This window comes from Pyricularia grisea (genome assembly GCF_004355905.1).
Source record: "Pyricularia grisea strain NI907 chromosome Unknown Pyricularia_grisea_NI907_Scaffold_1, whole genome shotgun sequence".
Lineage (NCBI taxonomy): Eukaryota > Fungi > Ascomycota > Sordariomycetes > Magnaporthales > Pyriculariaceae > Pyricularia > Pyricularia grisea.
Window position 1 is genome coordinate 7,127,048 of NW_022156716.1, and position 24,010 is coordinate 7,151,057.

Below are 24,010 nucleotides of genomic sequence, written 5' to 3' on the forward strand. Positions count from 1 at the left end.
TTAATATTATAAATAATTGGACGTACCCGTACGTTAATATACAATTTAAATTTATATTTTATAACGCCATACCCGTTATAAATAGTTTTAAACCCAAAAAAAAATAAATAAACCGCCCGTTTTAATATAAATAAACCTTTTAATTAAAAATTATTATAATTTTTTATTACGCGACGTCCGCAAATAAGCGGAAAAATAAATAGTAAAATTTTTATTATTGGATAACGTATTACCCCGGAAAAAATTTCCAAACCTAATTTTAAATTTTCGGTTAAAAACCTATTTCCGGTCCAAAAAAAAAACAAATTAAATATTTCGCCGTTTAAATTATTTAATTTTACCTTTTATATTATTAAAAATTTTTTTAACGATAACGAGGAATTTTTTAACGATAACGCCAAATCCAACCAAAATAAAAAAAAAATTAATTTATTATTATATTTAAAAAAAATAATAATACGTTTTATTTTAATTTAATAATTTAATATAATATAAAATAATTATAAAAAATAATTATAACCTTTTAAAATTTACGTTATTTTATTTAATTAAATATATAAATATTTTATTTTTTCCAATAATTTTTTCGTAAATTTGAAATTTATATAAAGCCCGCGGGTTATCTAATTCGGGCCAAGCCCGCGAACCCGCGGGCCCCTATTAACCCGCTAAAAAAACCTATGGGCCCTTACGGGCCCCCATCCCAATCCCATGGGTCAATGGGCCGGGCCGGGCCCCCAAGCTTTTCGGGCTTTGGCAGGCCTTAAACTACAGTCCATTTAACGGTGCACCTATACCAAATTGACCAATATGGGTAGATTTGCTCCTTGTTCCGTTGATCGATTTTGGAGGTTTTAAAACGAAGGTAGCCGTGGAGGAAGGGTCTTATAAAGGCCCTACGATCCTCGGGGCTATCTATACACGAGATGAAAACGCAACCAAGTCGGGTAGCAAATCCAACAATAGGGAAGTGTTTTCAAGGGTTTGGTGATGAAGAGACTTCTAGTGAAACGACTAGACAGACACAGCTTGAGGAAATAATCTCGGATATAACGTTTCTTAGTTAATCAAAGCTCATAAATAGATCCTTTCAACGTTCCCAATTGGTTGTTTTCGCCGGGGTCCCAGCCGTCAGCGCCATTTTGAATTCAGTCTTCAGCAGAGTTGCCGATTGCAATCAGCCATTGTGGTTCGTGGAGTACTAAAATGCTCTTTCATCAGCCGTTTCTCAGCTTCCCATAGCGATTTCGTCGACGATTCTTCGGAGTTTGATGTGACCGGTAGCTGGGTGGCGTTATGTAACTTACGTTGAGAGCTATGGCGCAAAGCTTGCCGATTGATGTATGGGACGACAACGCTCAGTGCTCGGAGAGGACATAGAACAATCGAATTAAATGGGCAGCGGATCAAAGGTGCTAAATTCACGTGCAGCTTGCCTAACGGTCCGCCCGTAATAGTATGGGGCTGTCAGGGGCTAGGAGCAAGAGGACCTCCTGGCCACTTTTTCTTTTAGTATATTCTGAGGAAGCGGAGGATATCATGTTGGGTTATGGCAAAGTTGACTTACATGCATAAAACTGCTAGCTTACCAGCACAGTTAGCAACGTAACCTCTGATAATATTCGTTATTCGTCTCATCCCCTCGCGAGCTTTTACGGAGTCGCCTTCGAAACAGGTAAGTATGAGACAGAAGCTATGGAAGTCGCAGTCATTGTAAAGCTGACCAATAGACAGCCCAGTCATGAAAGATCTCCTTGTATGCCAAGCTAAACTCAATCAGGGGGATATAGAGATGGGTGGCTGTCGAGGTGGAGTTGTAGTTCTATTGTTCTAAACGGAGGTTTGGGGGCCTAATCTCACCGCCGGATCCTGAAACGTGTATACGTACTACGTTACATAAAATATATAAATTTGTGGTCGCCATTGCCGAAAAATAATACAAGTCCCCACTTGGACTAAGTCCTACAGATTCTGTCCTCACTGGTTTGACTGAGGGCGAGCGGACGCGATCCCGTATGTTCCAGTGGGCATGGTCGTATGTGGAATTCCATGGCATGAACATAGTTCAGGTCCCTTAAAATATCGACCTGATACATCTATCTGTGTCACTTGGTCGACCTGCTACTATGTATAATTTCACCTGGATCCTCGGACAGTCGGTGCCACAATGTTTGTAGGTGCGAGGGATGCAATGGATGATTTCTGTTCCGAGGCCCAGCCAAACCCATACCTCCTCGCTACCAGCGTGTCGGTACAAGAGCCACTCCATAATAAATCTGGGCAGAGGGACTATTGATGCATGTACATTTCCAACCCGCGCATGCGATTGGGGCCAACAGCACCAATACCAGCTCTTGTCAAAATGTGATAGCTGCCCGAATACTCGTCACACGCATATTGTGGATCATGTCAAGGGTGCATACCAGCTGGCGTGCGTCACTAGCGGCATTACAAGTCGTAATGAATAAGAAGTACGAACTTTATTGCGGAGTACATGGTCAACAGACAACCAAACAATGCGGGATTGATGACAAGTGTCACCCTGTTGCCAATGTGGGAGAGCCTTTGCTGGGCCACGGGATCATTTGCAAATGCTTCAAACTAGTTTCCGTCGTTGTGAGGAATGGGCCACACAAATGCGCCAACTTGCAATCGTATATAAGTACTATGACTGATCACTTCAAACAATCTGCTTTCGATATTATTGCCTCTTTCTTCGCCACCCAAGCCCCGCTGGGCTTGACAAGAGATCAAAATGATAAGCGTGATTGGACAGTTGGTATTGGAGTATTTGAACAGCAAACAATTTTTAACGCCGGCATGAGCTGATCAGTGCTTCCTGTCCCCACAGCACCTCTATTGGAGAAGAGAGGTTTGGGAGGGTGGTAGAGTAGAGACTTTTGTTTTTTTTTACCTGTTGTCCTCCCTGCTGATCTCTCCTGTGGTCCGCCTCTACACATCCTTCTCTGAATCATGCTTGGTAAAACTTAGTATACAGCCAAAATGACCAGCCTTTGGAGCCTCTCCTCGGCTGTCCGTCATAAGTTGACTATCCTTCCGGATGTTACCTATTTGTTAGTTGTCTTTCTTCTCCTCCTCCTCCAGCTCTGTGTAAAGGTCTTCTTGCATCCTGCCCGCAAGCCAGATCTGTCTGATATACCGGGCCCGTGGTACACCCGGGTCAGCCATGTCTGGTTCTTCTACCAGCGTTGGCGCCGACGCCTGGCCCCGGCCTCGCACGCCATCCTCCTCTCCCACGGCGACGATACCAACGGCATTGTCCGTCTCAGCCCCACCGTCGTCCTGCTCAACGATGCGCCGTCCCTCAAGACCCTATTCGGCAGGCAAGACGCCGCCACCGGTACCAAGATCGTCCGTGCCCTGGACCTGGGAGGTCATAGCTGGAGCATCATGGTGCCCGAGTTCGATCTGGTCAGAGGTCGCAGACAGGCGGTCCAGGCGGCGACGACAGAGACCAACATGAAGTTGTGGCAGGGGGTGCTCGATCGCGAAGTGGAGGTGCTGCTGGGTGTCATGAGATCCGGTGGTGCTGTCGACGTCGTCAGGCCGTTGCGTATGCTGACCATCAAGGCCTCAGTGCTGACCCTTGTCGGTACCGAGATTACCGACGCCATGGCGCGCGAGGTCCTTGAGGCTAATAGCCTGTTCAACCACTGCGTAGCCAACCGTCTCTGCATGCCCGATGCCCTCCTCTCGTTGCTGGACATGTTGCCGTCGGGGGAGCACTTTCTGTCCCACACTGGCATTTTTCGCACCCTCGGATCAGGAGCAAAACTCTTCACCTTGGGGAAGAAGCTGAACAAGCTCGCAGAAGCAAATGGGAGCAGCCATGGCGTCCAATCGTCGGCCTTCAACCTCCAGAGGAAGCAGATGCGCATGGAACACGGCGTCGAGGACATGGACCTGCTAGGCGCCGACACCGCGGGCGGCCTGCTTGCCGGCTCTGAGACTACGGCGGCGACGCTGGCTTGGATCCTGTTTGAGCTGAGCCGCCGCCCGGCGCTGGTGGAACAACTACGGGACGAGTTGGTCGCAGCGGGCGGTGCCAACAAGGGCCCAGATCTGCTCGACGCCGTCATCAAGGAGGAGCTGCGGTACCGCGGGCCCGTAGCCCTGACCAGCAACCGCATCGTGGGAGCGGGTGGAGCGACGGTGCTCGACGGTCGGCATTTCCTGCCTGCTGGTACCGTGGTCGTCATGCACAACCACTCTCTCAGCCGGAGGGATCCTCAGGGCAGCCATGATATGTGGGATCCAACGCGGTGGGTGGACGCAGGTGGTAAAGGGGCTGGTGGGAGTGATCGTTGCACGGCGCCGTTCGGGATCGGCATTCGGAGGTGTCCAGGGAAGGCGATGGCGTGGATGGTCATGCGGATGGTCGTCGCTGCTGTGGTGAGGAATTTTGTGCTGCGATGCCCGGTTGAGACGACAGATGAGAACATGGAGGCTGTCGAGTTGAATGGTAACCGTCCTCAAAAGGAGGATTGTCGGTTGATCTTTTTTCCTCGTGAGGAGTGAGTTTGTCTAGATTGCTATTGACGTCATGTTTTGGCGTATTGATACATGGTGTAAACCTTGATAGCATGTCAGCTTTGCTTTCATAGCCCGGATTGCCCGGGATTAATCTTTCCAGCGTCGTCTTACCTCAGACCACCTGACTAACTTTGATGTGGTAGATGAGTACCTTAGTCACCTTTCAACATGACCCCTATTCCAACTACTTTCACAATCTGCAACAAGCGATTCTCCAGGGATGGATAAAAACAACGGAAAAAACGGCAAACGGCAGACACGGCGGTAAGTTGCGTGGGATGCCGCGCGCTAGCTAGGTGTTCCTTGCTAAATTAGCAAGATTAAGTTCAGGGATTGGCAGTGTCCCACCAGGCAGTTCTAATGCCCCTAGAATCTTAATAAACGCAAACCAGCCCAAGTGGGACTGGCACAGGCACCAACGACGGGGCCAGCAGGCACAAACTTTTGCTGACGCATAGCCCTTCTCGAAGGGGGAAAGCGTCATCACGGGACTGGACGCTTACAGTAGTAATACAGTGAGTGGTTGCTCAGCCCCAACGATCAGCCAAGCGGTTTCCGGATCGGGTCGAGCAGATCCTTGACTTGTCCCGTAAATAAGATGGCACGTCGCGGAAGCTGCCGGTGCAGGATCCAGTGCTTTGGGTCGCTGAGTTTCATTCGGGTTCCCTAGTTGAGTAATAAACAAACAAAATTCCTCAACCTTGTTCGTTTATCATCCTGCTGTCACAATCAATTAAAAACTCGCAAGCAGCAGCCATGCAGCTTCTACAACCCATCGCCCTGCTCTCGGCAGCGGCGACAGCAACCGCCGCCTCGTGTGCATGCTCCGCCGAAACACTGCCATTCACCCCTGGCGAGCTAAGCGGGGACCAATTCACACCCACCACCAACAGGCGGTACCGGGTCCACCTGCCCAAATCTTACCAGCAGTCCAAGAAGACACCCATAATTTTTTCTTACCACGGCGCCGGCGGCACCATTGAGAAGCAGGTCAAACTGGACGGCTTTACGGATCTTTTTCGCAACGACAAATACATTGTGGTTTACCTGCAGGCCGCCACCCCGGAGGGCACCGACAAGTCGCAGTGGCAGGTCGCACCCCAGGCCAGGGATATTGACGACCTGGGCTTCACCAGCGACGTGCTGCGGATACTCGGGGACAAGCTGTGTCTGGACAAGAAGCGGGTGTACGCAGCCGGCAAGTCGCAGGGCGGCGGGTTCATTGGGCAGAAGCTGGCGTGTGACAAGGGCCTCAGCAAGCAGTTTGCCGCTTTTGCTCCTGTCAGTGGCGCGTATTACATCCTCGACCAATCCAAGAAGACCTGCGAGCCGACAGCCGACGTCCCCATCCCCTGCGACACGGAACGCACCGACACGCCCATCCTGGCGTTTCACGGCGGTGCCGACGAAACTATACCGTACATTGGCGAGTACCGAGCTGGAACAAAGAGCTGCCTGCCTGACATCAGGCACTGGGTGAGGGAGTGGGCATTTAGGGACGGGCTCAAGGGCACGCAGGACAACTCTACGATAGAAGGGAGTCAAAACGGGGTCAAGAGCGCCTGGAAGGATGAGAGGGTCACGTTGTTCTATGATGGTGATAACATTGGGCACGACTGGCCAAGTCTAGTTGAGAACTCTGACAATGCTGGAGGGCCAACGGCTGCTTTCAACGCGTCAGATGTCATTCTGGAGTGGTTTGGGAAGTGGTCTCTGCCTTGAAGGATATGCACCCATCTAATATTTCTGGTTTTCTTCTGCTTTTATAGACATAATAGATAGATGGTGTCTTGGATATAGCCCATTCAATCGAGCTAATGCACAAATCCCTCGCTGAACCTCTTACAGTTGCCCAGTTTAGCGTACATGAATCTGCCGTTGGCGTCACTGGCTTCAAAGGAAACCCCAAGCCGAGCGATCTGCTACCCCATCTTGGGATTATCAGCGCCTTGCGATTGTCCAAAGAGCTTTGGATCCTACACCTCCTCCCCCCCTTCCAATATGCGAAGCAACCAGGGCATATCCTCTAGGATGCAGGCGCAACAGCCGCCGCCGTCGTTCCCGACTGGGTGGTTCCCATGGTAACTCCGGGAGGAGTGATCCGGAGAGCTATAGGTACGGCACCGTCCGAAGTGACGTTCCACTCCAACCGGAACGCCGCGCCTTCCTCGTCAATCGGCACAGCGGTCCATGCCGTCTCGAGCTGGCCGCTTGCGCTCACAAAGTAGAGCGTGTTTCCAAAGAGTCTCATGTCGGAGATTTTGAAAGACGTGTTCTTGGCTCCTCTCTGTGGCAGGAGTGTGATAGGGCCGGGCGTGGTAGGGATGGCAAGATAATCACCGGTCTTGGCGTCGGAAATCGTCTTGGAAGATGTGTTGACTAAACGTAAACCAGCTGTCAGCTTCCTGGACTTTGTGCGTTGAAATCAATAGCAGAGTAAGTGGGGGTGGTTGATCTTCAAAACATACTGGTGAATAGTTCGACGGTACTGTTGGTTGTCTTGTTCAAGAACACGTCATCTAGGTTGCAGAAAGCCTTTTATAAGTCATGTCCGTCTGATAGAGGAAGATGTTTGACAAACCATTGACACGGTTCAGAGCGAAACCACCTATCTTGGTACCATAGCCGTATAAACCAAAGCCTACGGCAACCGCGCCTGTCTGTCGCTGCGACTGTGGCAGGGAAGAAACGCCGACGGCGGCGAGTGCCAAGAGGAAAGCGCGAAACATCTTTGCGAAGGGGGGTACCGAGTTTGAAAGTTAAACGAGTGACTTGTGGTGAGGAGTGAAAGGAGGGATCTGGGGTGAGGTCTGAACTAAATCTGATCATCTGCACAGGCGGGTGGACAGTGCTGGTCGTATATATATACCAAAGATGATGATACCGTACGCGTAATGCGAGCCGCAGTTTTCCCGTGCTATCTCGTGTATCCGCAGTTGAGATATTCGCCTCATTTCCGTCGAGTCAAGTAAGATAGACGCTATGCTTATCCGAAGACGAGGGAGCTTCTTTGCCAGACGGCAGGCTCGGTTCTACTTGCGCATATGCACCCTGATAGTACCCAGGGAGCGGCTTCGGTATGTGGGAGGGATAAACAAGTAAACGGGCCGGGAGGGGGGAAAAAACAAGCAAACGGGCCGCCAGAGCCTCCCAAGGCCCACAGCTGCAAGTACTTCACCTCGACGCATTTTTCCTACACGGATCTTAAAGCCCGAAGCCTACAAAGGGGGCGGTGGGGCTCGCGGGATTGGACGAATTTGGAAAGCCCCATCCGAAATCCGGTTTTAGGTTGCTTAAGCTGGGTCTTTACATGGTAAAAGTTAATAGTTTGAATGCAACTGTGACCACTTGGAGGAAGAGTATTTGTCGTCCCCCCCACCCGCCGATCGCCCTAGTGCATCTTCGAATCTCCGTAGCTAGTAGATTTTACAAGGGGATCGATCGGTACTTATCCCGATATCAAGATGAACCGATCTTTTTACCCCTGCGAGGTACCAATAGTTTATGCAAAACTTTGCATGCGCCAAGAGAATGTGGAGTTAGGAGAACCTTGTATGCTATTGTGATCACCAGCATTGCTTGCACAACGTGGAACTCAAAATTTTCGTAACCAACATGCATTGCAGTCCACAGCTCCTATCATCCTTCAAATCTGTTCCAACACGTGGCGATGGGAAGGGTTACACGCGGAAGTGCTCGGACCTCTGACCGAAAACGGACCGCGCGGCGAAGACAACTAGCTGCGCGATTATGTGGACCTTGTAGGTGCCTCAGCATGGAGCCAAAGGAAGGACTGGGTAAGCAAAGTTATCGCAATAGGAGTCGAGCTGCTAGAGGTCCATAGATACAATCAAATTGTTATGGGACTGTTGACATCTTTTGTTAGTCATGCAGTTACCCAAGATGGATCGGGATGAATCCTCACCCCGTACGGGATACGAACGCAAACACCAGGCTTTAACCGAACAGCTCCGTTGAAGGTTTCGATATATAAAGGCATGTTCTAGCAATGATTTCAAACCTCCTCCTCTCTAGTTCACCACCGCCCCTTCATTCCATTCCCTCGTTGGTCTTTGCCAGCAGTCCTTCATTCCCGGTCCCTTGTCACTCTTTTCTGGACTTTTTATTTGTCTGTCACTCGTTATCTCCATAAAAATGGCTCGCCACGCATTCGCCTTGGCGTTGGCCTCAGCCTACAGTCTCGCATCTGCCCTCAGCACTCCTCAGGTGGTTCCTCGTGCCTCCGGACCATGTGCTGGTAACACAGCGACCACCCGCTCTCAGTGGTGTGAATACAGTGTCGACACCGACTACAACAGCGTAGTCCCCGACACTGGTGTCACCCGAGAGTATTGGCTTGAACTTACTGACGTCCAGGTCGCTCCGGATGGCAGGCAGCGCAGGTAAGCCAACCTTGTGCGACAGAAGTCATAAATAAGCTCTAACCAACAGTCACAGTGCCATGGCCATCAACGGCAGCATCCCTGGACCCACACTGTTCGCCGACTGGGGTGACAATGTGATCGTCCATCTCACCAACAACCTGGACCCCTCTGAGAACAACGGCACCAGCATGCACTTTCACGGCATCAGGCAGAATTACACCAACCAAAATGATGGTGTTTCGGCCATCACACAATGCCCAACGCCTCCAGGCTCTACTGTGACTTATAAATGGCGTGCTACCCAGTACGGCTCTAGTTGGTACCATTCCCACTGGGCTCTGCAAGTGAGTAAACCCCTTTGTGTGAACGTTTACGAAAAGTGCACTCGTAAACATGCTGACCGAGCTTCCAATTTAGGCTTGGCAAGGAATGTTGGGCGGTATCATTATCAACGGACCGGCAACGGAAAATTATGACGAGGACCTGGGAATGCTGTTCCTCAACGACTGGGACATTCATACTGTGGACCAGCTATACTACAAGGCCCAGACGTCTGGCCCGCCAACGCTAGACCAAGGCCTGATTAACGGCACAAACGTCTTCAACTCGAGTGACAACCAGGTGACAGGCCATCGGTGGAACACGACCTTCACCGAGGGCAAATCCTACAGGATCCGGTTGGTGAACGGAGCCATTGATACGCACTGGAAGTTCTCCCTTGACAACCACACCTTGACCGTCATCGGCACCGACTTTGTTCCCATCAAGCCTTACACCACCAACATCGTAGACATTGGCATGGGCCAGCGGTACGATATAATTGTGACGGCCAACCAGGCTGCCACCGCAGACGCTTTTTGGATGCGTGCAATCCCCCAGTCGGCCTGCAGCGACAACAGCAACGCCCAAGATATCCGCGGAATAGTCTACTACGGCCAAGCCTCGGAGCAACTCCCGACCACTAACGGGTACGACTACGATGATAGTTGCGCTGACGAGGACCCCTCCAACCTGGTGCCGTACGTGGCCAAAAACGTAGGCTCGAGCACGTGGGCCGACACCCAGGGGGTATCAGTTGCCTTCAACGATGAGAGGCTGTTCCGCTGGTACCTCAACACGACTACCATGGTGGTGGACTGGAAGAACCCGACGGTGATGCAGGTGGCCACCGGCAACACGAGCGTCTTTGAGTCCTCCAACGCCGTCATGGTGCTCGACAAGGCAGACGAGTGGATCTACCTCGCAATCCAGACCACCCTTGCCGTACCTCACCCGATCCACCTGCACGGGCACGACTTTTTCGTCCTGGCTCAGGGCTCAGGGCAATACCAGCCCGGGACCACGGCGCTGAACCTCGTGAACCCGCCGCGTCGCGACACCGCCATGCTGCCGGCGTCGGGCCATCTCGTCATGGCGTTCCTGACCGACAACCCGGGCGCTTGGCTTATGCACTGCCACATCGGCTGGCACACAAGCGAGGGATTCGCCATGCAGTTCGTCGAGCGCCAGAGCGAGATGCTGGGGCTCATGGATCAGGAGGAGTTGAACGACAGCTGTGCGGCCTGGGCGTCGTATCAGAAGACCTACAAGGTGCTGCAGGAGGACTCTGGTATTTGAGCCTATGAGTTCTTTTTTTTTGAGGGGTGAGGGGACCTTTAGGGTTGCTTTAATAGCTGGAGGGTAACTTTGCTATCCACTGATAAATACATAATTGATATACCAAAAAGCTTTGTCTGCCTGGCATTGTGCATAGGCTGTCAGATACAGCAATTTTTTATCTGATTCAGTAACAAACAAGACTAGTCATTCCTAAAATGGTAGGCTAGCCTTAATGTTTCTGAGCCGGCTACATCCCTCCTCATCCCCGTATCATACCACCGGCCCCGCATAAGCCTTCATATTTAGGTTTTACTGGTTAGCAGACCATCAGTGTCTATTTTAGGACACGAGAGCTTAGCAGAGGCAGGGTCACATGGCTAAGTGACCAAATGGGACCAAACAATTTAAAATACTGCTGTTTTCGTCTCCAATAAATCCTGAAGGCCGGCATTGGCCTAATTGGATGCCTTACTGGCTTGATTGAGGCTCTTATGCTGCATTACAGTTTTAAGTTTGTCGTGAATCTGCAGGATTGGTCTTGACTGGTAAATTCAAATTGATGCTCTATTTATTGCATTTTGCTCCCAAGATCAAGTCACTAACTAGTGTGTTGTTAATGCGCACTGCAAGTTAGCTGACAAGCACCTGTACCTATGCGTCGGTAACATTTCTTTTCTCTCTTTTTTTCATTTTTTTTTCATGAATTTCACCCGCAGCCTACTGCATCATGATAGTAAATGCTCGAGTCTATAAAACGAGCAAATCATTATCCTTTGGTAATCATTCTGTATTCTCATCTCCTCACCCATTCATTAACTTTACTCGTTAATTTTTACTGCTTGTTATTGCCAACTACTGCCGCTGCAGTTTGCTTCTCATTGCATTCCATCTCGGGAATTTCGGTATGTACAAAACCATGCTCCTCAAAAGGCCAGCTACGCTCGCACTCCTCTATCAACTCAAGAAGCTGACCAGAAACGAACGACTACTTCGTTAGACCTAAAAACCAAAACCAGTCATCATGTATTTCGCAACATTCTTGGCTGTCGCTGCCGCTACTACCTTGGGCCTCCTCCCGACTGGTGCCTTGGCGGGAAATAACCGATGCACTGTCACGATATACAGGCCTGGGGTACAATATTGGAGCTCTGCCACGGCCGATTGGGGTGCCAAATTCTATATCCAGAGCTATAAATGCGATGTCATGAGCTCCTATTGTCTATCGGCAACATGCGACCCTCTGGTGCCGGAGGGCTGGACTATCGGTGTTAAGGATGCTGTCTAGTGGGATGTTGCGTTCTAGGTATACGGCTTTCTCCCTGTTTTTCTATATGGGGGTGGGGACTGAGTTGTGGTTTCGAGGAAGCTTTATGTCCGTCCAGAATCTTTATGGGCAGGGTATTTAGCCCGGCACGTTTAAAATATATGTTATTCATATTATCAGGATCGAGTCGGGAAAATAGACAAGGCTGCTTGTTAACCCTCTAAATCTAAAATCTAAAGCTAAGGTGTAAAAGTGAACACAATCACGAAATGCATGGCGTGGAATCGCGTGTAAACCGGTCCCGTGATTCTTGGTGATTGGGGTTTTTAATAACTGGGGTCGAAGTTATGATCGGTTTAAAATAGCTATTAAGGTAAAGTAAGTTTAACTGCTGATAGGCGATCCTTGAAATGAATATATCCAGATGGTAATAAGCGTGTCTTGTATGTAATTCTCAGCTGAGATTTCACAGATTACTGAGACCACTTATCTTGACGGTCACGGGCTACCACGTGATCTTTCCTTGCGGTGGTCTGGTTCTGCCGGTCGGTGTTTCTTTTCCGGACGAGTGTCGTCAAAGGGGTGTAACCCCACCTGGTACCGGCCCATCCGTCTGGTCCTAACATTTGAACACGGAGGGGGCTTCGGATTTACGGAAAACATATCTCCCCGCTTAACTTTTTTTTGACTCTGCCAAGATCCGACTCAGCCGAGTGAAATCTCACGTCATCATTTTAAGTATCTACAAAAGAAAATAATACCCCAAAGCGTCGTCTTCACCTCTCTTCAAAAGTTTCACGTCACCTTTTTCGATCTTAAAGGGACCAAAGCCCGGTTTCGACTTAAAAAGAGCACTCATAGTCACTAAAAGCTCGCCTGACATTGGTTCATCATTAGTCTTCAAGATGGCGGGTAAAGTATATCTGATCACTGGCGTCAATCGGGGTACGTATATACGCGATTCTACACGGGAAATGGCACTTTTCCCCAATTCAAGACTTTGTGATTGTTGACATGTTGAGAACCTAGGCATTGGCCGTGGTCTGTTTAAATTCTATGCGTCACAGCCCAACAACACTGTCATCGGGACAGTCCGCGACCTGAAGTACGCCCAGGAACTGCTCGAGGAGCCGCGGGGCACTGACACCAGCTTGATCATCACCAAGCTCGACGGCTCCTCAAAGACAGACCCCTACTCTGCGGTTGAGGATATCCGATCCAAGGGGGTCGACCACATCGACGTCGTCATCTCCAACGCAGCCGTGGCCAAGCTGTTCACCCTCGAGGATCTGCCCATCGAGGTCTTCGAGGAGCACATCACGGTCAACTCGGTCGCGGTGCTGCTGCTGTACAAGGCCACGCTCCCGCTACTGCGTGCTTCGGCGTCTGCCAAGTTCACCCTGATCAGCGCGGCCGGCGGGAGCATAGGCGGGTTTGCGGGCAACAAACTACCGCTTGGGGCATACGGAGGATCCAAGGCTCTTGCCAACTATCTGGTGGTGAAGATGGGGGCCGAGAACGACTGGCTCGTGACGCTGTGCATCCACCCAGGGTGAGTTACCGTTTTTTTTTCAATATCGCTGGACATTTCGTCTGGTTATCTCAGAATGTCAGATTTTGCGGCTGGCCATTAACAAACACTTGTTTGGTGATTTCACAGACACGTACAAACGGACATGGGCGAACTGGCCACGGATGCCTTTGGTCTAAAAGTCGCGCCGGTGACAATCGACCAGTGCGTCAAGAACACGCACGAGATTGTAAGTATATCAGCATGGAATGAGTATGTTGAGAGATGGACTAATACTGAATTTTCATTCAACTTTTCAAGATTGACAAATCAACCAAAGAAGAACATTCCGGCAGGTTTTTCAACCAAACCATCGATAGCATCTGCCCGTGGTAAAGCCTGAATAAGAAAGGCTAGTTTTGATCATTTATAACATATATGTATATATATTGCTTGTTATTCAATGAAACCTGTCTTGGACATTCGGCTGGCTGTCGGCCAGAATTGGATGCTTACTTCAAATTTTGACATGACTTCGCTTACCTCAACTTTGGAACTGAGGTTTTCCAGGCCTAAACCGGCGTATCTGCTGTTTAGCCCCACCGCTTCCGCGCAATTTGATTTCCAGGCTGGTGGTGTAGGGGGAAAAGGTTAATGGCTTTGTTTATCGTTTTCCTTTAGGGATTTACGTACCGCAGTATAAAGGCACTATGATGGTGTCCACTGCGTGGCTGCCTTGTAAGTAGTAGCGCGCGGCGGTAAAAATAGCCACAACCTTTGAAAGGTGATAGCTGCTATGAAAGTAGTAATCACTTCTGTTGGTATTCTAACGATTTTAGGTGTAACCAGTAAAGCTCTCAATTTATAAAAAGTTAAGCCCGTGATGTTAGCAATCGTATTGAGATGGAAAATGGGAGGGGGAGGAGCCTTCGAATAAGCCAAAGTCCAAAGGTACGTGCTAGATCATGAATCAGGAAAGAAGCCTTCTATTTTCGGGTCTTGTCCCGGCAACTTCCTTCAAGCTGAATTCATATCTGGTACAGCGACTATTTTAATCAAGACTTGCGAGTCATTTGGTGTGAGAATGAGAAATATGGCTAGCTAATTGCGGACCGTGGTTTTGGAAATAGATGTTCACAGTGGTTAACGAAATATCAGAGATGAACCTGCCAGTACTCTCCCGAAGGATTCATGAGTAACGCGTTGACATTCGCAAAACGTCCGCGTCAAGCCTTTTTCGGCGCCCTTTACGCACTGGATACTATTAGCTATTGGTCGTAGGGTTGAATTATGAGCCGTGGTATAACTTGTCGACACTGGTGTACCAAGGAATCAGCACAAAGCGTCGGCGTTTCCTAAAGCGCATTCACTCCCTTTCCAAACTTCATTTCATGCCCTCTCAAGCCCAGCAAGCGTTTTGTTTATAGACCTTGTTTACGTGTCCGGATCAAGAGTGCGATGAACAAGTACTGCGAATCTCTATATATTACGATCCTTGTCTATGTTCTGAAAAAGAAAAGAAAGAAACCAAAACAGCAAGCAATGTCCAATCTGTTCCGAATACAAAGTAGGGGTTACGTGGATCCACAGGTCCCTTACGGGTAAAGAACCCAAATCGCACATGCATCTTTAGGAGTTTCGATCGATGGCGACACCTGCTGGAGCAAATAGCATTGGAGCAGGCTAATAATCACAACTATACCTGCGCCTACACCCGCAGTGAGGGCAATTTGTGGATGGAAATCCTTTTGCCGATGCAGTTGTGTCCTTGACTGGCGAAGCAGCTGTGCCCTCGATTGGCAATGTAACAGTACTGAAATATTTACAATCGAGGTTAACAACTCTCTCCCCGACTTTTTTATTAAATTTATCAACTACCCTACTGCTCAAAACATTGGCCCAGGTGGATTTGAGCCAAAGTTGAGGTACAGTTTTGGCAGTATTCAGCTTGTCGAATTTCGGATCCTTAGAGTCCAGGGGAACGTGCGGAACCTCTTTGCCGTTCACGACGACTTCATAGATATAGATATAGAAAATTCCCTCGGAAAGTAGAATTTGTGTATATGCAACCATGTCCTTCTTCTCAACCCATGTAGATCCAAAGGGGTCTTGGTCTTGGTAACCCGGATAAAGTGGCTGGGGAAGTTGGAACAATCCATTTTGTGGACACGTTGGTGAAAAGCCGTTGCATTTTTTAATTGTGTCGGGATCGCGAACATCGACTCGGAAAACAAACGCCGCCAAGGTGATCGAATCGCTCAAAAGTAGGGCGTACGTGAAAAGGGAGGAAATATGCATTTTAAAGTTATTATTTAATAATGAAGATTGTAGATAGTAATAACGGGGGAAAATAGGGGAAGAAAGATTCACGGCAAAAAGGTTGGTTGTACGTAGGTTTTATAAAACTTCTAGGCATATTATAAAAAGAAATGACAGCATTAAGTCGGGGAAAGGGTTGTAAATTGTCGACTATTTTTAGGATTGAAATATATCGGCATAAGCCGAATAGTTTAAAACTGGTCCATGTCATGCTAAATATATTTTGAACAATTGTAATTAGAACATTTAGTCATGGCGAGCGCGACGCTATCCGAAAGTCTCGAAATTGAAATTGCAGAAATTGCCGTTTCATTAAACGTACTTTAACCTCTTGTCGAAAAGATTTACAATACATTCCAGAATATCGCCCTGCAGATACCCGATGAAAATTTCTAGTATCAACTCACATACCTGCTGCAAAAGCATCATTGCCCGAGAGCCGCGAGGTTTTTCAATTAATCGTTGTCAATGTAAAAGGATGCAAGTATTGGTTTTGTAATAGCGAGATGGCATGGAATATACCCCCGACCCAACAAAAAAGTTTCCTCCCGGTTTTGGGTAATATCGATTAATGGCCCTCGCCTTAGAAGAGAAGGGTTGCAAGAACTTATATCTGACTGCTAAAAAGCAGCCGTTTCGCTGGTCGCGCAAAGCAATCGAAGCGGCGTCCTTTATCTCAACTTTTTAAGACGGTCGACAATGACGCAGGTCCGGCACGAGAAAACAAAGCTCTCAATAGACTTATCGCACCGTAAAATTGGCACAAAATGTTTGCCATCAAATGTACAAATAACTGTGGTGGCGGTTGTTTTCACCGAAAACACATTATCATGCTGGTCGTCTGAGACCCAGCTACTACAAAATCAGTCAGGGGTGATAAAACCATACAAGCTGCAGAGGCATTTGGCTTGCAGAGAGAATATGCTGAATAATGGAAAAGGAAATATAAATCATGGATCGTGGACGCAAAACGGGCTGCTGGATGTGTGTTAAGTGGAGTGGTTTATCCTGGTTTGATCTAGCATGTTTAACAATGGTATTGTTCCCTTCAAGGCATTAATTTCACAATGTTAAAAGCCACGCTAGCGGGGAACATGCAAATCATTCCCCGCGACGCGTATGTTGCACTTACCAGGTACAGCCGGGTATACAAAGAGGTAATTGTGACCTTCACATTACGCAGTGTTCGAGGCCGTGACCCGGCAACGAAACGTCCGTTACAACACGGTTAATTATCGTCATCTCTGCATAAATATAAATTTGGGAACGTTTACTGCACGGCCGCTGCGTATACTTCGTGTTTCAAAGTTGAGGACTTGGCCAAGTTGGCTTACCAAGGGGAGATCAGCTAAAACCGTGTTTGACAAAGTAAAATATAATACCATCGAAATTTACGTACGAAAGCTAGGCCAGGATGGCAAATTTCGCAAAACACGATTAAGCTGATCCACTGCTTGTCTTGTACCGCAGGTTTATACCGGTACGAGTACATGGGGAAAAATAATACAAGACGCTGTGTCAAATTAATATGTATTTCTTAACTTTGGCCAGCAAGAAGGAATGTCAGCAAATTTGTATCTGCAGACTGGAACCCAGTCCAAACAAAAGTCAGACGAGCTAATAGGGTAAAACTAAGACCGCATGCGCAGGTTTTAAGTCGGTCCATATGAAATGTAAAATATATCATAAAAAATGCGAACAACTTCATTCGGGTGGGCATTTGCTTTGATAGGGATGATTTTAGATCAAGTACGCGGTAGTTTCAATTACCTCAGGTACCTAGGTAGTTCCTTGGCGCTTACCGAAAATTAGTGTCAAGGAGAAAGTATTCAGTAAAATTTACTCCGTAGGTCGGGACCCGCTTGCATTCGTTACTCCTAATCTTTTGTTGCACAAAACACCTTTTCCCTTACTTCTTCTGACCCGTCGCTTCCAAGTTTGGTCACATATTTAGGTTCAACAAGCCAGTAGGAATGCTACGACGTGCTTCGTATGAAGTAAACGTACTCGGGTCAAACCGTAAAAGCGCTTTATTCTTCACCAGAGAGGGCATTTGTTAGCTTCGCTTGATTCAAAGCCAAGAATTGCTACCTTTCTACCCGTTGCCTTGAAGCTAAATTAGTCCCAACTACCGCTCGTAGTGGCCACCTGCAGTTAAGATCAGGCGTCATAGATGCGATCTCGATTAGCAACGATAACGTACGTTACTACTCACTGTTACCTTTTCGGTAGGTGATAATTGCGGCTACTGACGAGACCCAATGCCTGTCGTCGCACTGGGCAGATATTATGCTGTACTAATGGCTTCTCCTCCACGTGGCCGTGGGCGTGAACTTGGGGGCTGGTTTGACTGACGCGGGACCGCAAGCTGTTCTCTACTACCCACCTGGTCGAGGTCGCGATACATGTGCGGCAGAGCCGCAGAGGTTAGCTGGTAAGCTCCATACGGCCATACACGAAGTGGTACACGGCGGTGATTATATCGGCCGAAAGTTTCCCATCCAAGCCATCAACTATGAGTACTACTCGGTCGAGGACACTGGTGTAGTTGTTGATGCACATGATCATCGTCTTCACAGGGACCGGGACCGCCTTCTTCAGTCTCGGGTGTTGCTAATGCTGGGCGTTTCTTCCGCACTCAATGTTCAAGGCTATCACTTCTCCGTGGAAGCAACCATTCTATGGGTCACAAGCGCAAGGTTTGCAACTCCCCCCGCCCCTCACAGCGTTCTTGACCGAGTGCTTTACTAAACAATGAGGAAAAGCGCTGGAGCCTAAGGCGGTGCCAGTACCCTACAAAGGCCTCTGGATTGGCGTCACACAGAGCCGAGAGCAATAGTGAGAAGATAGTGTCGCTCATGAAAATGTTTCTGGCCGAAGTAAAGCTTAACCTCCAGCGTGACAAGGTTGAAGCCCCCCACGAGGCTCACGGTCTGTAGTCAAGTCAGCGGTCCGAATTAATCGCGCTGCGTTGTAACAATGGGCCGGGTGTTTATGGAGCGAGGGGACGGGTGGGATCGCCATCGAGCTCGCAGGCAGCAGCCAGCCTCCTGAAACTACAACGTCGGCCTTAGTCTTGCATGCCATCTGGGGCGATGAATCATATACCCGGAAAGTCTCTTCAGCCAAGGCGTTAATGAATGACATCGTGCAAAAAGTAGTCAATAAATGTTTGGTAGCAAATGGTAAAGAGTATAGTCTCGAAATTATTATATTCGCGACCGGATATCGATCACCAGGCACAGATTTTGTGGAACCGAGCGGCATGTCCAATGCCACAATTACCGGCAGCGGCGGCATTACGCTCCGGTACAAACGGCTCGAAAGTAAACACGGGCCTCGATCGTCGCGTGGCTCACTCACCAAGGATTTTCCAAACGTAAGAGTTTCGTTCATTCCACTGTCTCACTCCCTGCAAAAAATACCGGCAGGTATTTTGTAAGTATTTAACTGTATCAACCCGTCATCTCCGTCGAACAGCTGTTTTTGACTATGCCGATGATGAGTGGTGCATCAGTCAACATTACGTACCTGTACGAAGCGGCATACGTGGCGTTCGAGGCGACGCGACGGGCTGGAGAGTTGGCGGCTGGCAGAGTGAAGATACAGCCAACGGATGAAGCCGAGGTTGGTTGGGCCACGGAGCTTATCACAGAGGCTGCGTACTCGACACCGCTGGCTAGTTGCACGCGCGGCATAACACTGATAGTGGCGGGAGAGGTTTTACTCCTAGAATGGCGGGGCAGCGATTTATTCGCCCGGGATGAATTCATATGCAAAAGCTTTGGACGAATGGAGGAAAAAGGGTGGGATGCAGAGATTAGATGTGAGCTTTTAGGTTCTGGTTGTGGGTGGATAATTGCAGGTGAAGCAGCGGTATCTTGCCCGATGAAGAAGTTTTGAAATTTGAAAAGTCGGCCGAGGTTCAGGAGAGGCTGGCCGTCCCCTTTATATTTGACTGCTGCGGTGTCAACCAAGTTCGTCATCTATATCTCTGGGCGCTCCCTTGATGGCATCAACACGTACCTGCCTCTAGTTGGCCGAGTAGGACGGCCACTTTTTGTTCTGCGTGTCGTCACCGCGCCTGGACTGGACGAGAAAGGGGCGCTCAGCAATGACTGCCTTTGCAACCGCCTTGCTCTACTTGCCAGCAGATTGCAGCTAAGGAAATGCAACCGATCCGTCAGGCAGCCCCATTAAGTGGTTCATCTCTCGGGTTGGCCCCTCCGTGATTGCCGGCAGTTCTCGTGTTGAGAAGCCCTTCCCTCTCTATAGATCCGTGTTTCCTACACGAAATTGGCCTGCAAACGGCCCACCTCTTGTCAACGTGCTCACATCAACATTTTCGTCCTTGCGGGCATCATCTTGATCGGGCTGTAAGACGCTTCACGCAATCGGCGGGCCATTCTGGCCAACACACAGACAACAGCCGTCGAACCAGCCCGTCTTGAGTGCGAGCTGCCAGTGTTGATCACTCGCCCCCTAGCCGAGGTTACATTTATCTTCGCCTAAACGGCGGTTACCCCTAGAGGTCCAGACTCGGTTCAGCCTGTCCGACCTGTCCCCCGTCGTAAACAGAACCAATCCAGCCGGTAATAGAGCTGTAGAATTGCTCTTGATGCTAACCACACCCAAGTGGTGCAAAACCATGTGCCACTTGGCTGTTCTAAATGCTACCTCTAAACCGCGTTTAAGATTGAGCCACTGCATTGGATATTAAACTCATGTTTTGACTTAGCATCAATGTCGAGGAAGGCGAGCCCAGCCAATTTTACAGGTTGTAGACAGGGTCTCCTATAACCTCAAAAGAGTCACGGGCTATTTTAATTCAGGACAAACTAATTCACAGTCCAATTATTGGTGCTATCTATTATTACCGCGGGCATTTTCTGCCTCCGCTCTTGTTGATGGAGTGCGGCTACCACTATAAGGTACTGAAGGTGTAACTTGTTCAACAAGGTATGAAATACCGCTATGTTTGTCCAAAGTAAGCTTTTAAAATATCCCAAGGGATATCCTGAATCATCATACGAAAGCTTTTGTCCAGTCGGAATTACCATATACTAACTAGTCCGCAATGTTCTGTTTAAAATCATCGATCTGGGGCGGAAACATTATAACACAGCGTGCTGGTCGGTTTTGTCAGATTGAACAAAGGCGGAAAGTTAACAGCGTTTGAAATCACAAAAATTCCATAAGGCACTCCCTCACAGCTGCCCTTGTTCGTATCAAATGACCTGTCAGCAACGATAATATAAAAAAACAGCAAGTCTTACTATCCGAAAAGGAGAAGCTAAGGACATAAAGGAACTCCAGCAGGGGGTGTCCCGGTAAGCAATAGGTCATCAAGATCAACTAAGTCGGCCGGCGTAGGATACGAGAGCTGTATACGAACCCCAATCACGTGGGTATCACCCGAGACAGTAACCTGACCGCCACCAAATTGGGTCCACCCACCCCCAGTTTGCGGCAACATGTACGGGGAGCCAACTTCCACTCCGTCCACAATTATCACGATCGTCGTGAAATAAGCCCCCTGATAGAAAGCTGCCCAGCCGGAACCCGTCACCGTGGTACCACAAGGGATTTTGACGTTTGTCTGCACGACTTCTACGGTTTTGGTGAAGCCCTCGTTGGCGCTAACTCTCATCCAACGATTTCCACTATGGGCATGAATTGCCTCGGTATAAGATTTAAGGTACCAACTGGTACTGTTCGAGGAGACTGTAAACGGTGAAACGGTATTGGGGGCCTCAATACCGGGATTCGTGAAATAATTGGGAGTGCTTTGAAAGCAAGAAGCTTTCGGACAAGACGGCAGAGTCGACGTTGCGGAAGACTGGGTTGTTGTGGATAATATCGCTGGTGTGTTTGTGGTGAAGGAGGTGGAAGTCGCTGATGACATCGATATTGAGGCTGATGTCGATGTCTCAAGTGTACTAGAAGTTGTCGTTTTTGAAGAAGAGCTAGTCAAAGAGGTCGAAGAGGTTGAAGCGGTTGAAGCGACCGAAGAAAAAATTGTAGGAGAGATGGATGTCTCTGTAATAGAGGAACTGGAAGTCGAGGACGAACTTAATTTCGAGGTTGATGTCGGTGAGTCTAGTTTGAGAGTAGCCATAAGCTCTGAGGACGAGCTTGTCTCCGAAACTGTAGTCGAAATCGATATAGTAGGCGCATTTAGGGATAATACCGAGGTAGAGAAGCCTGTGTTCGACGCAGATGTCGAAGACGAGCTTGGGTTGGTGGCACGGTCGCAGTCTCCAAACTCCGCTTGGCATCCCTTGCCGCAGTACGCATCTGTAGATCCGCAATACGACTGATCACTGCAGCAATTACCCCAAATGGAGCCTTTACAGGTAAAGCCTCCTGCAGCGCCAGCAAGGTTGCCGCAACGAGCATCTGGACTGACTACTTTTGTCCCGACTGGATTGGAACGACAAATTCCAAACTTTCCCTGACATCCAGCTCCACAATAGGCATCCAGCGAACCGCAGTAGCCATATCTGCAATGAAATTAGTTTATTGCCCTTTATTCCGCTGGTGAATGTTTCAATATAACTTACGCCGAGCAACAATCCCCAAACGCAGAGCCTGCGCAGGTCATGGATTCATGGTCTTGACCACAGCCGCCAGTATCCGTAATTCTTTGGGGCGAGGCTGTTCCAGAGGGGTGGCTGACTCCCGACGTGGTCCTGATCGAGGTAGGGCTCTGGGAAAGCCTCGACTGTCCAAGGGTGTCGCAGACTCCGAAGGCAGATTGACATCCTGTCCCGCAGTAGGCTGTCCCCGCCCCGCACCATCCATTGCGGGAACAGCAGTTGCCAAAAGCACTCCCCTGACACGTAATCCCGTTTCCGCACTTGGCGTCGGGGCTGATCTTTGCAGCATATACCGTTGCAAAGGCAGTAAAAGTCAATACAATAGACGTCCGCATCTTGTGGCTCCGAGGCTGCTGGTGGTTGTGAAGAGGATATGAGAAAAAGAGTTCAAAAGCCGCCGTTGAATTTTGCAACGCAACAAGGCGAATAACCTAAATCAGTAGGATCGATTGTTGTAATTCTCTGGGTGAAGAGATCCAGGTCGAGGAACTGAACAACAACTTCTCAGGATAGGCCGAGCATATATAATGGTAAGCAGCTTTAGCGAGCCACTCGCAATGTTTGGAATGTCATATTTAGGATATATCTCTAACAAAAACCCAAAGCACCCCTTATGCTAAAATGGGATGCAATCTTATTCCTTTTGCTTATACTCCTAAGCTAATCTTTTGGTTCTTCAGCCTCACTTTTCTCGGGGGCTGAAATTGAGTCCAGATTCCGCAGTACTACATAGGTCGGTACTTAGCTTGGCAAGCTTGGTAAGGCTATTACCACCCACGTGGACTTGGCCAGAAGGAGGCGGTTTTTTAAGGCGACCGTTACTTACCCACCTTAGGCAAAGTACCCGACCCCTTTCCAAGATATCAATTCATCCTATATTCGGCACCGCGACTAGCTCTGATCGCGCTAGCCAGGTACAAGCGTCCACAGACTGGTCTTGCGCGGTCCAGATCGGCGCTTGTTGCTGGTGGATTTCCGCATTCGTCGTCGATGGCGCGCATTAGTGTCGGCTGCTGCACCCATCACCTAAACTTAAACTGCGCTTGCTTTTGAGGATTTCTACAACGCCTTCATCTTGGCCATCTCGTGGCTGGCGTGACACGTGTGAGCGGGTTGAAATGCGCCTGAGGTTTTCTTTTCTTGCATAGAGCGTGGTGAAGGCTCGCACGACGTCATCCTCATCCAATCCTGGTGTATTATGGTAGGACACAACGAGATAATTTACTGTGATTGAATCGCTCTACTCTGCTACTTGTCCACGGAGAACGGTCTTTTTGATCTTTTGAAAAACGCCAAAATAAGACCAGGCCAAAGCCGGTCCCAGCGCTTGATTGATGTCGTGGATCCTATCCGTTAAGCTTTTGCTAACTAGCCAACTAACTGCGCCAGAGATAAAGCTTCCTCCAACAAACGTATAGGTGCAATTTACGGGAAGGTAGAAGCTTCCCCAAGTTCCTTCCGCTGCGTCCACACCCCCTCGCCCCAAAGAGGCATCTCGGGGGCTCTTTGGCTCAGAATTATAATGTGCAGATTGGGTAAAGGCTGATTCGGAACTGGATGTGCTTGTCCGTTACGCGCCCTCCCGCCGGGCCCCGGTCAGGAGGTCGAGGAGGACGGCTTGTAGGTCCTGCCGACCGGGACGGCCGTCGCTGTGTCTGGGTACGCTACTCACTTTAACACCGATGCGTATGGCCAACACGGGAATGAAGTTGAGCCTGGTCCTTGGCTTTAGGGTCCTGTGGAAAGTGATAATGACTATACTGAGCGGCTGCGCAGGATT

The 24,010-nt window shown here is 49.0% G+C and overlaps 8 protein-coding genes across 8 annotated transcripts; 5 read left to right on the top strand and 3 right to left on the bottom strand.

Annotated features, from left to right (window-relative positions):
- Positions 1-3,003: 3,003 nt before the first annotated feature.
- Positions 3,004-4,539, top strand: PgNI_02169 (uncharacterized protein; the record flags this gene model as incomplete). The annotated part of the gene is made up of 1 exon (XM_031122236.1): positions 3,004-4,539. The coding sequence occupies one exon, from the start codon at positions 3,004-3,006 to the stop codon at positions 4,537-4,539; it is 1,536 nt and encodes a 511-aa protein (XP_030988367.1).
- Positions 4,540-5,310: 771 nt separating this feature from the next.
- PgNI_02170 (uncharacterized protein) lies at positions 5,311-6,276 on the top strand (the record flags this gene model as incomplete). Its single annotated transcript, XM_031122237.1, has 1 exon — positions 5,311-6,276. One exon carries the CDS (start codon positions 5,311-5,313, stop codon positions 6,274-6,276), a length of 966 nt encoding a protein of 321 aa, XP_030987076.1.
- A 304-nt stretch (positions 6,277-6,580) lies between these two features.
- PgNI_02171 (uncharacterized protein) lies at positions 6,581-7,283 on the bottom strand (the record flags this gene model as incomplete). Its single annotated transcript, XM_031122238.1, has 3 exons — positions 6,581-6,933; positions 7,023-7,073; positions 7,136-7,283. The coding sequence occupies 3 exons, from the start codon at positions 7,281-7,283 to the stop codon at positions 6,581-6,583; spliced, it is 552 nt and encodes a 183-aa protein (XP_030987075.1).
- A 1,426-nt stretch (positions 7,284-8,709) lies between these two features.
- On the top strand, positions 8,710-10,556 carry PgNI_02172 (uncharacterized protein; the record flags this gene model as incomplete). Its single annotated transcript, XM_031122239.1, has 3 exons — positions 8,710-8,957; positions 9,007-9,283; positions 9,357-10,556. 3 exons carry the CDS (start codon positions 8,710-8,712, stop codon positions 10,554-10,556), a joined length of 1,725 nt encoding a protein of 574 aa, XP_030987078.1.
- Positions 10,557-12,426: 1,870 nt separating this feature from the next.
- Positions 12,427-13,793, top strand: PgNI_02173 (uncharacterized protein). Its single transcript, XM_031122240.1, has 4 exons — positions 12,427-12,747; positions 12,832-13,354; positions 13,463-13,562; positions 13,634-13,793. Exons 1-4 carry the CDS (start codon positions 12,708-12,710, stop codon positions 13,706-13,708), a joined length of 738 nt encoding a protein of 245 aa, XP_030987077.1. The 5' UTR covers positions 12,427-12,707; the 3' UTR covers positions 13,709-13,793.
- Positions 13,794-19,086: 5,293 nt separating this feature from the next.
- PgNI_02174 (uncharacterized protein) lies at positions 19,087-19,329 on the bottom strand (the record flags this gene model as incomplete). The annotated part of the gene is made up of 2 exons (XM_031122241.1): positions 19,087-19,111; positions 19,163-19,329. 2 exons carry the CDS (start codon positions 19,327-19,329, stop codon positions 19,087-19,089), a joined length of 192 nt encoding a protein of 63 aa, XP_030987072.1.
- A 2,270-nt stretch (positions 19,330-21,599) lies between these two features.
- PgNI_02175 (uncharacterized protein) lies at positions 21,600-22,132 on the bottom strand (the record flags this gene model as incomplete). Its single annotated transcript, XM_031122242.1, has 2 exons — positions 22,041-22,132; positions 21,600-21,928 (listed from the first exon to the last, which is right to left on the bottom strand). Coding segments are annotated over exons 1-2 (381 nt in total), but the record flags the coding sequence as incomplete, so codon positions are not given.
- On the top strand, positions 21,661-21,951 carry PgNI_02176 (uncharacterized protein; the record flags this gene model as incomplete). Its single annotated transcript, XM_031122243.1, has 2 exons — positions 21,661-21,724; positions 21,746-21,951. 2 exons carry the CDS (start codon positions 21,661-21,663, stop codon positions 21,949-21,951), a joined length of 270 nt encoding a protein of 89 aa, XP_030987074.1.
- Positions 22,133-24,010: the final 1,878 nt, after the last annotated feature.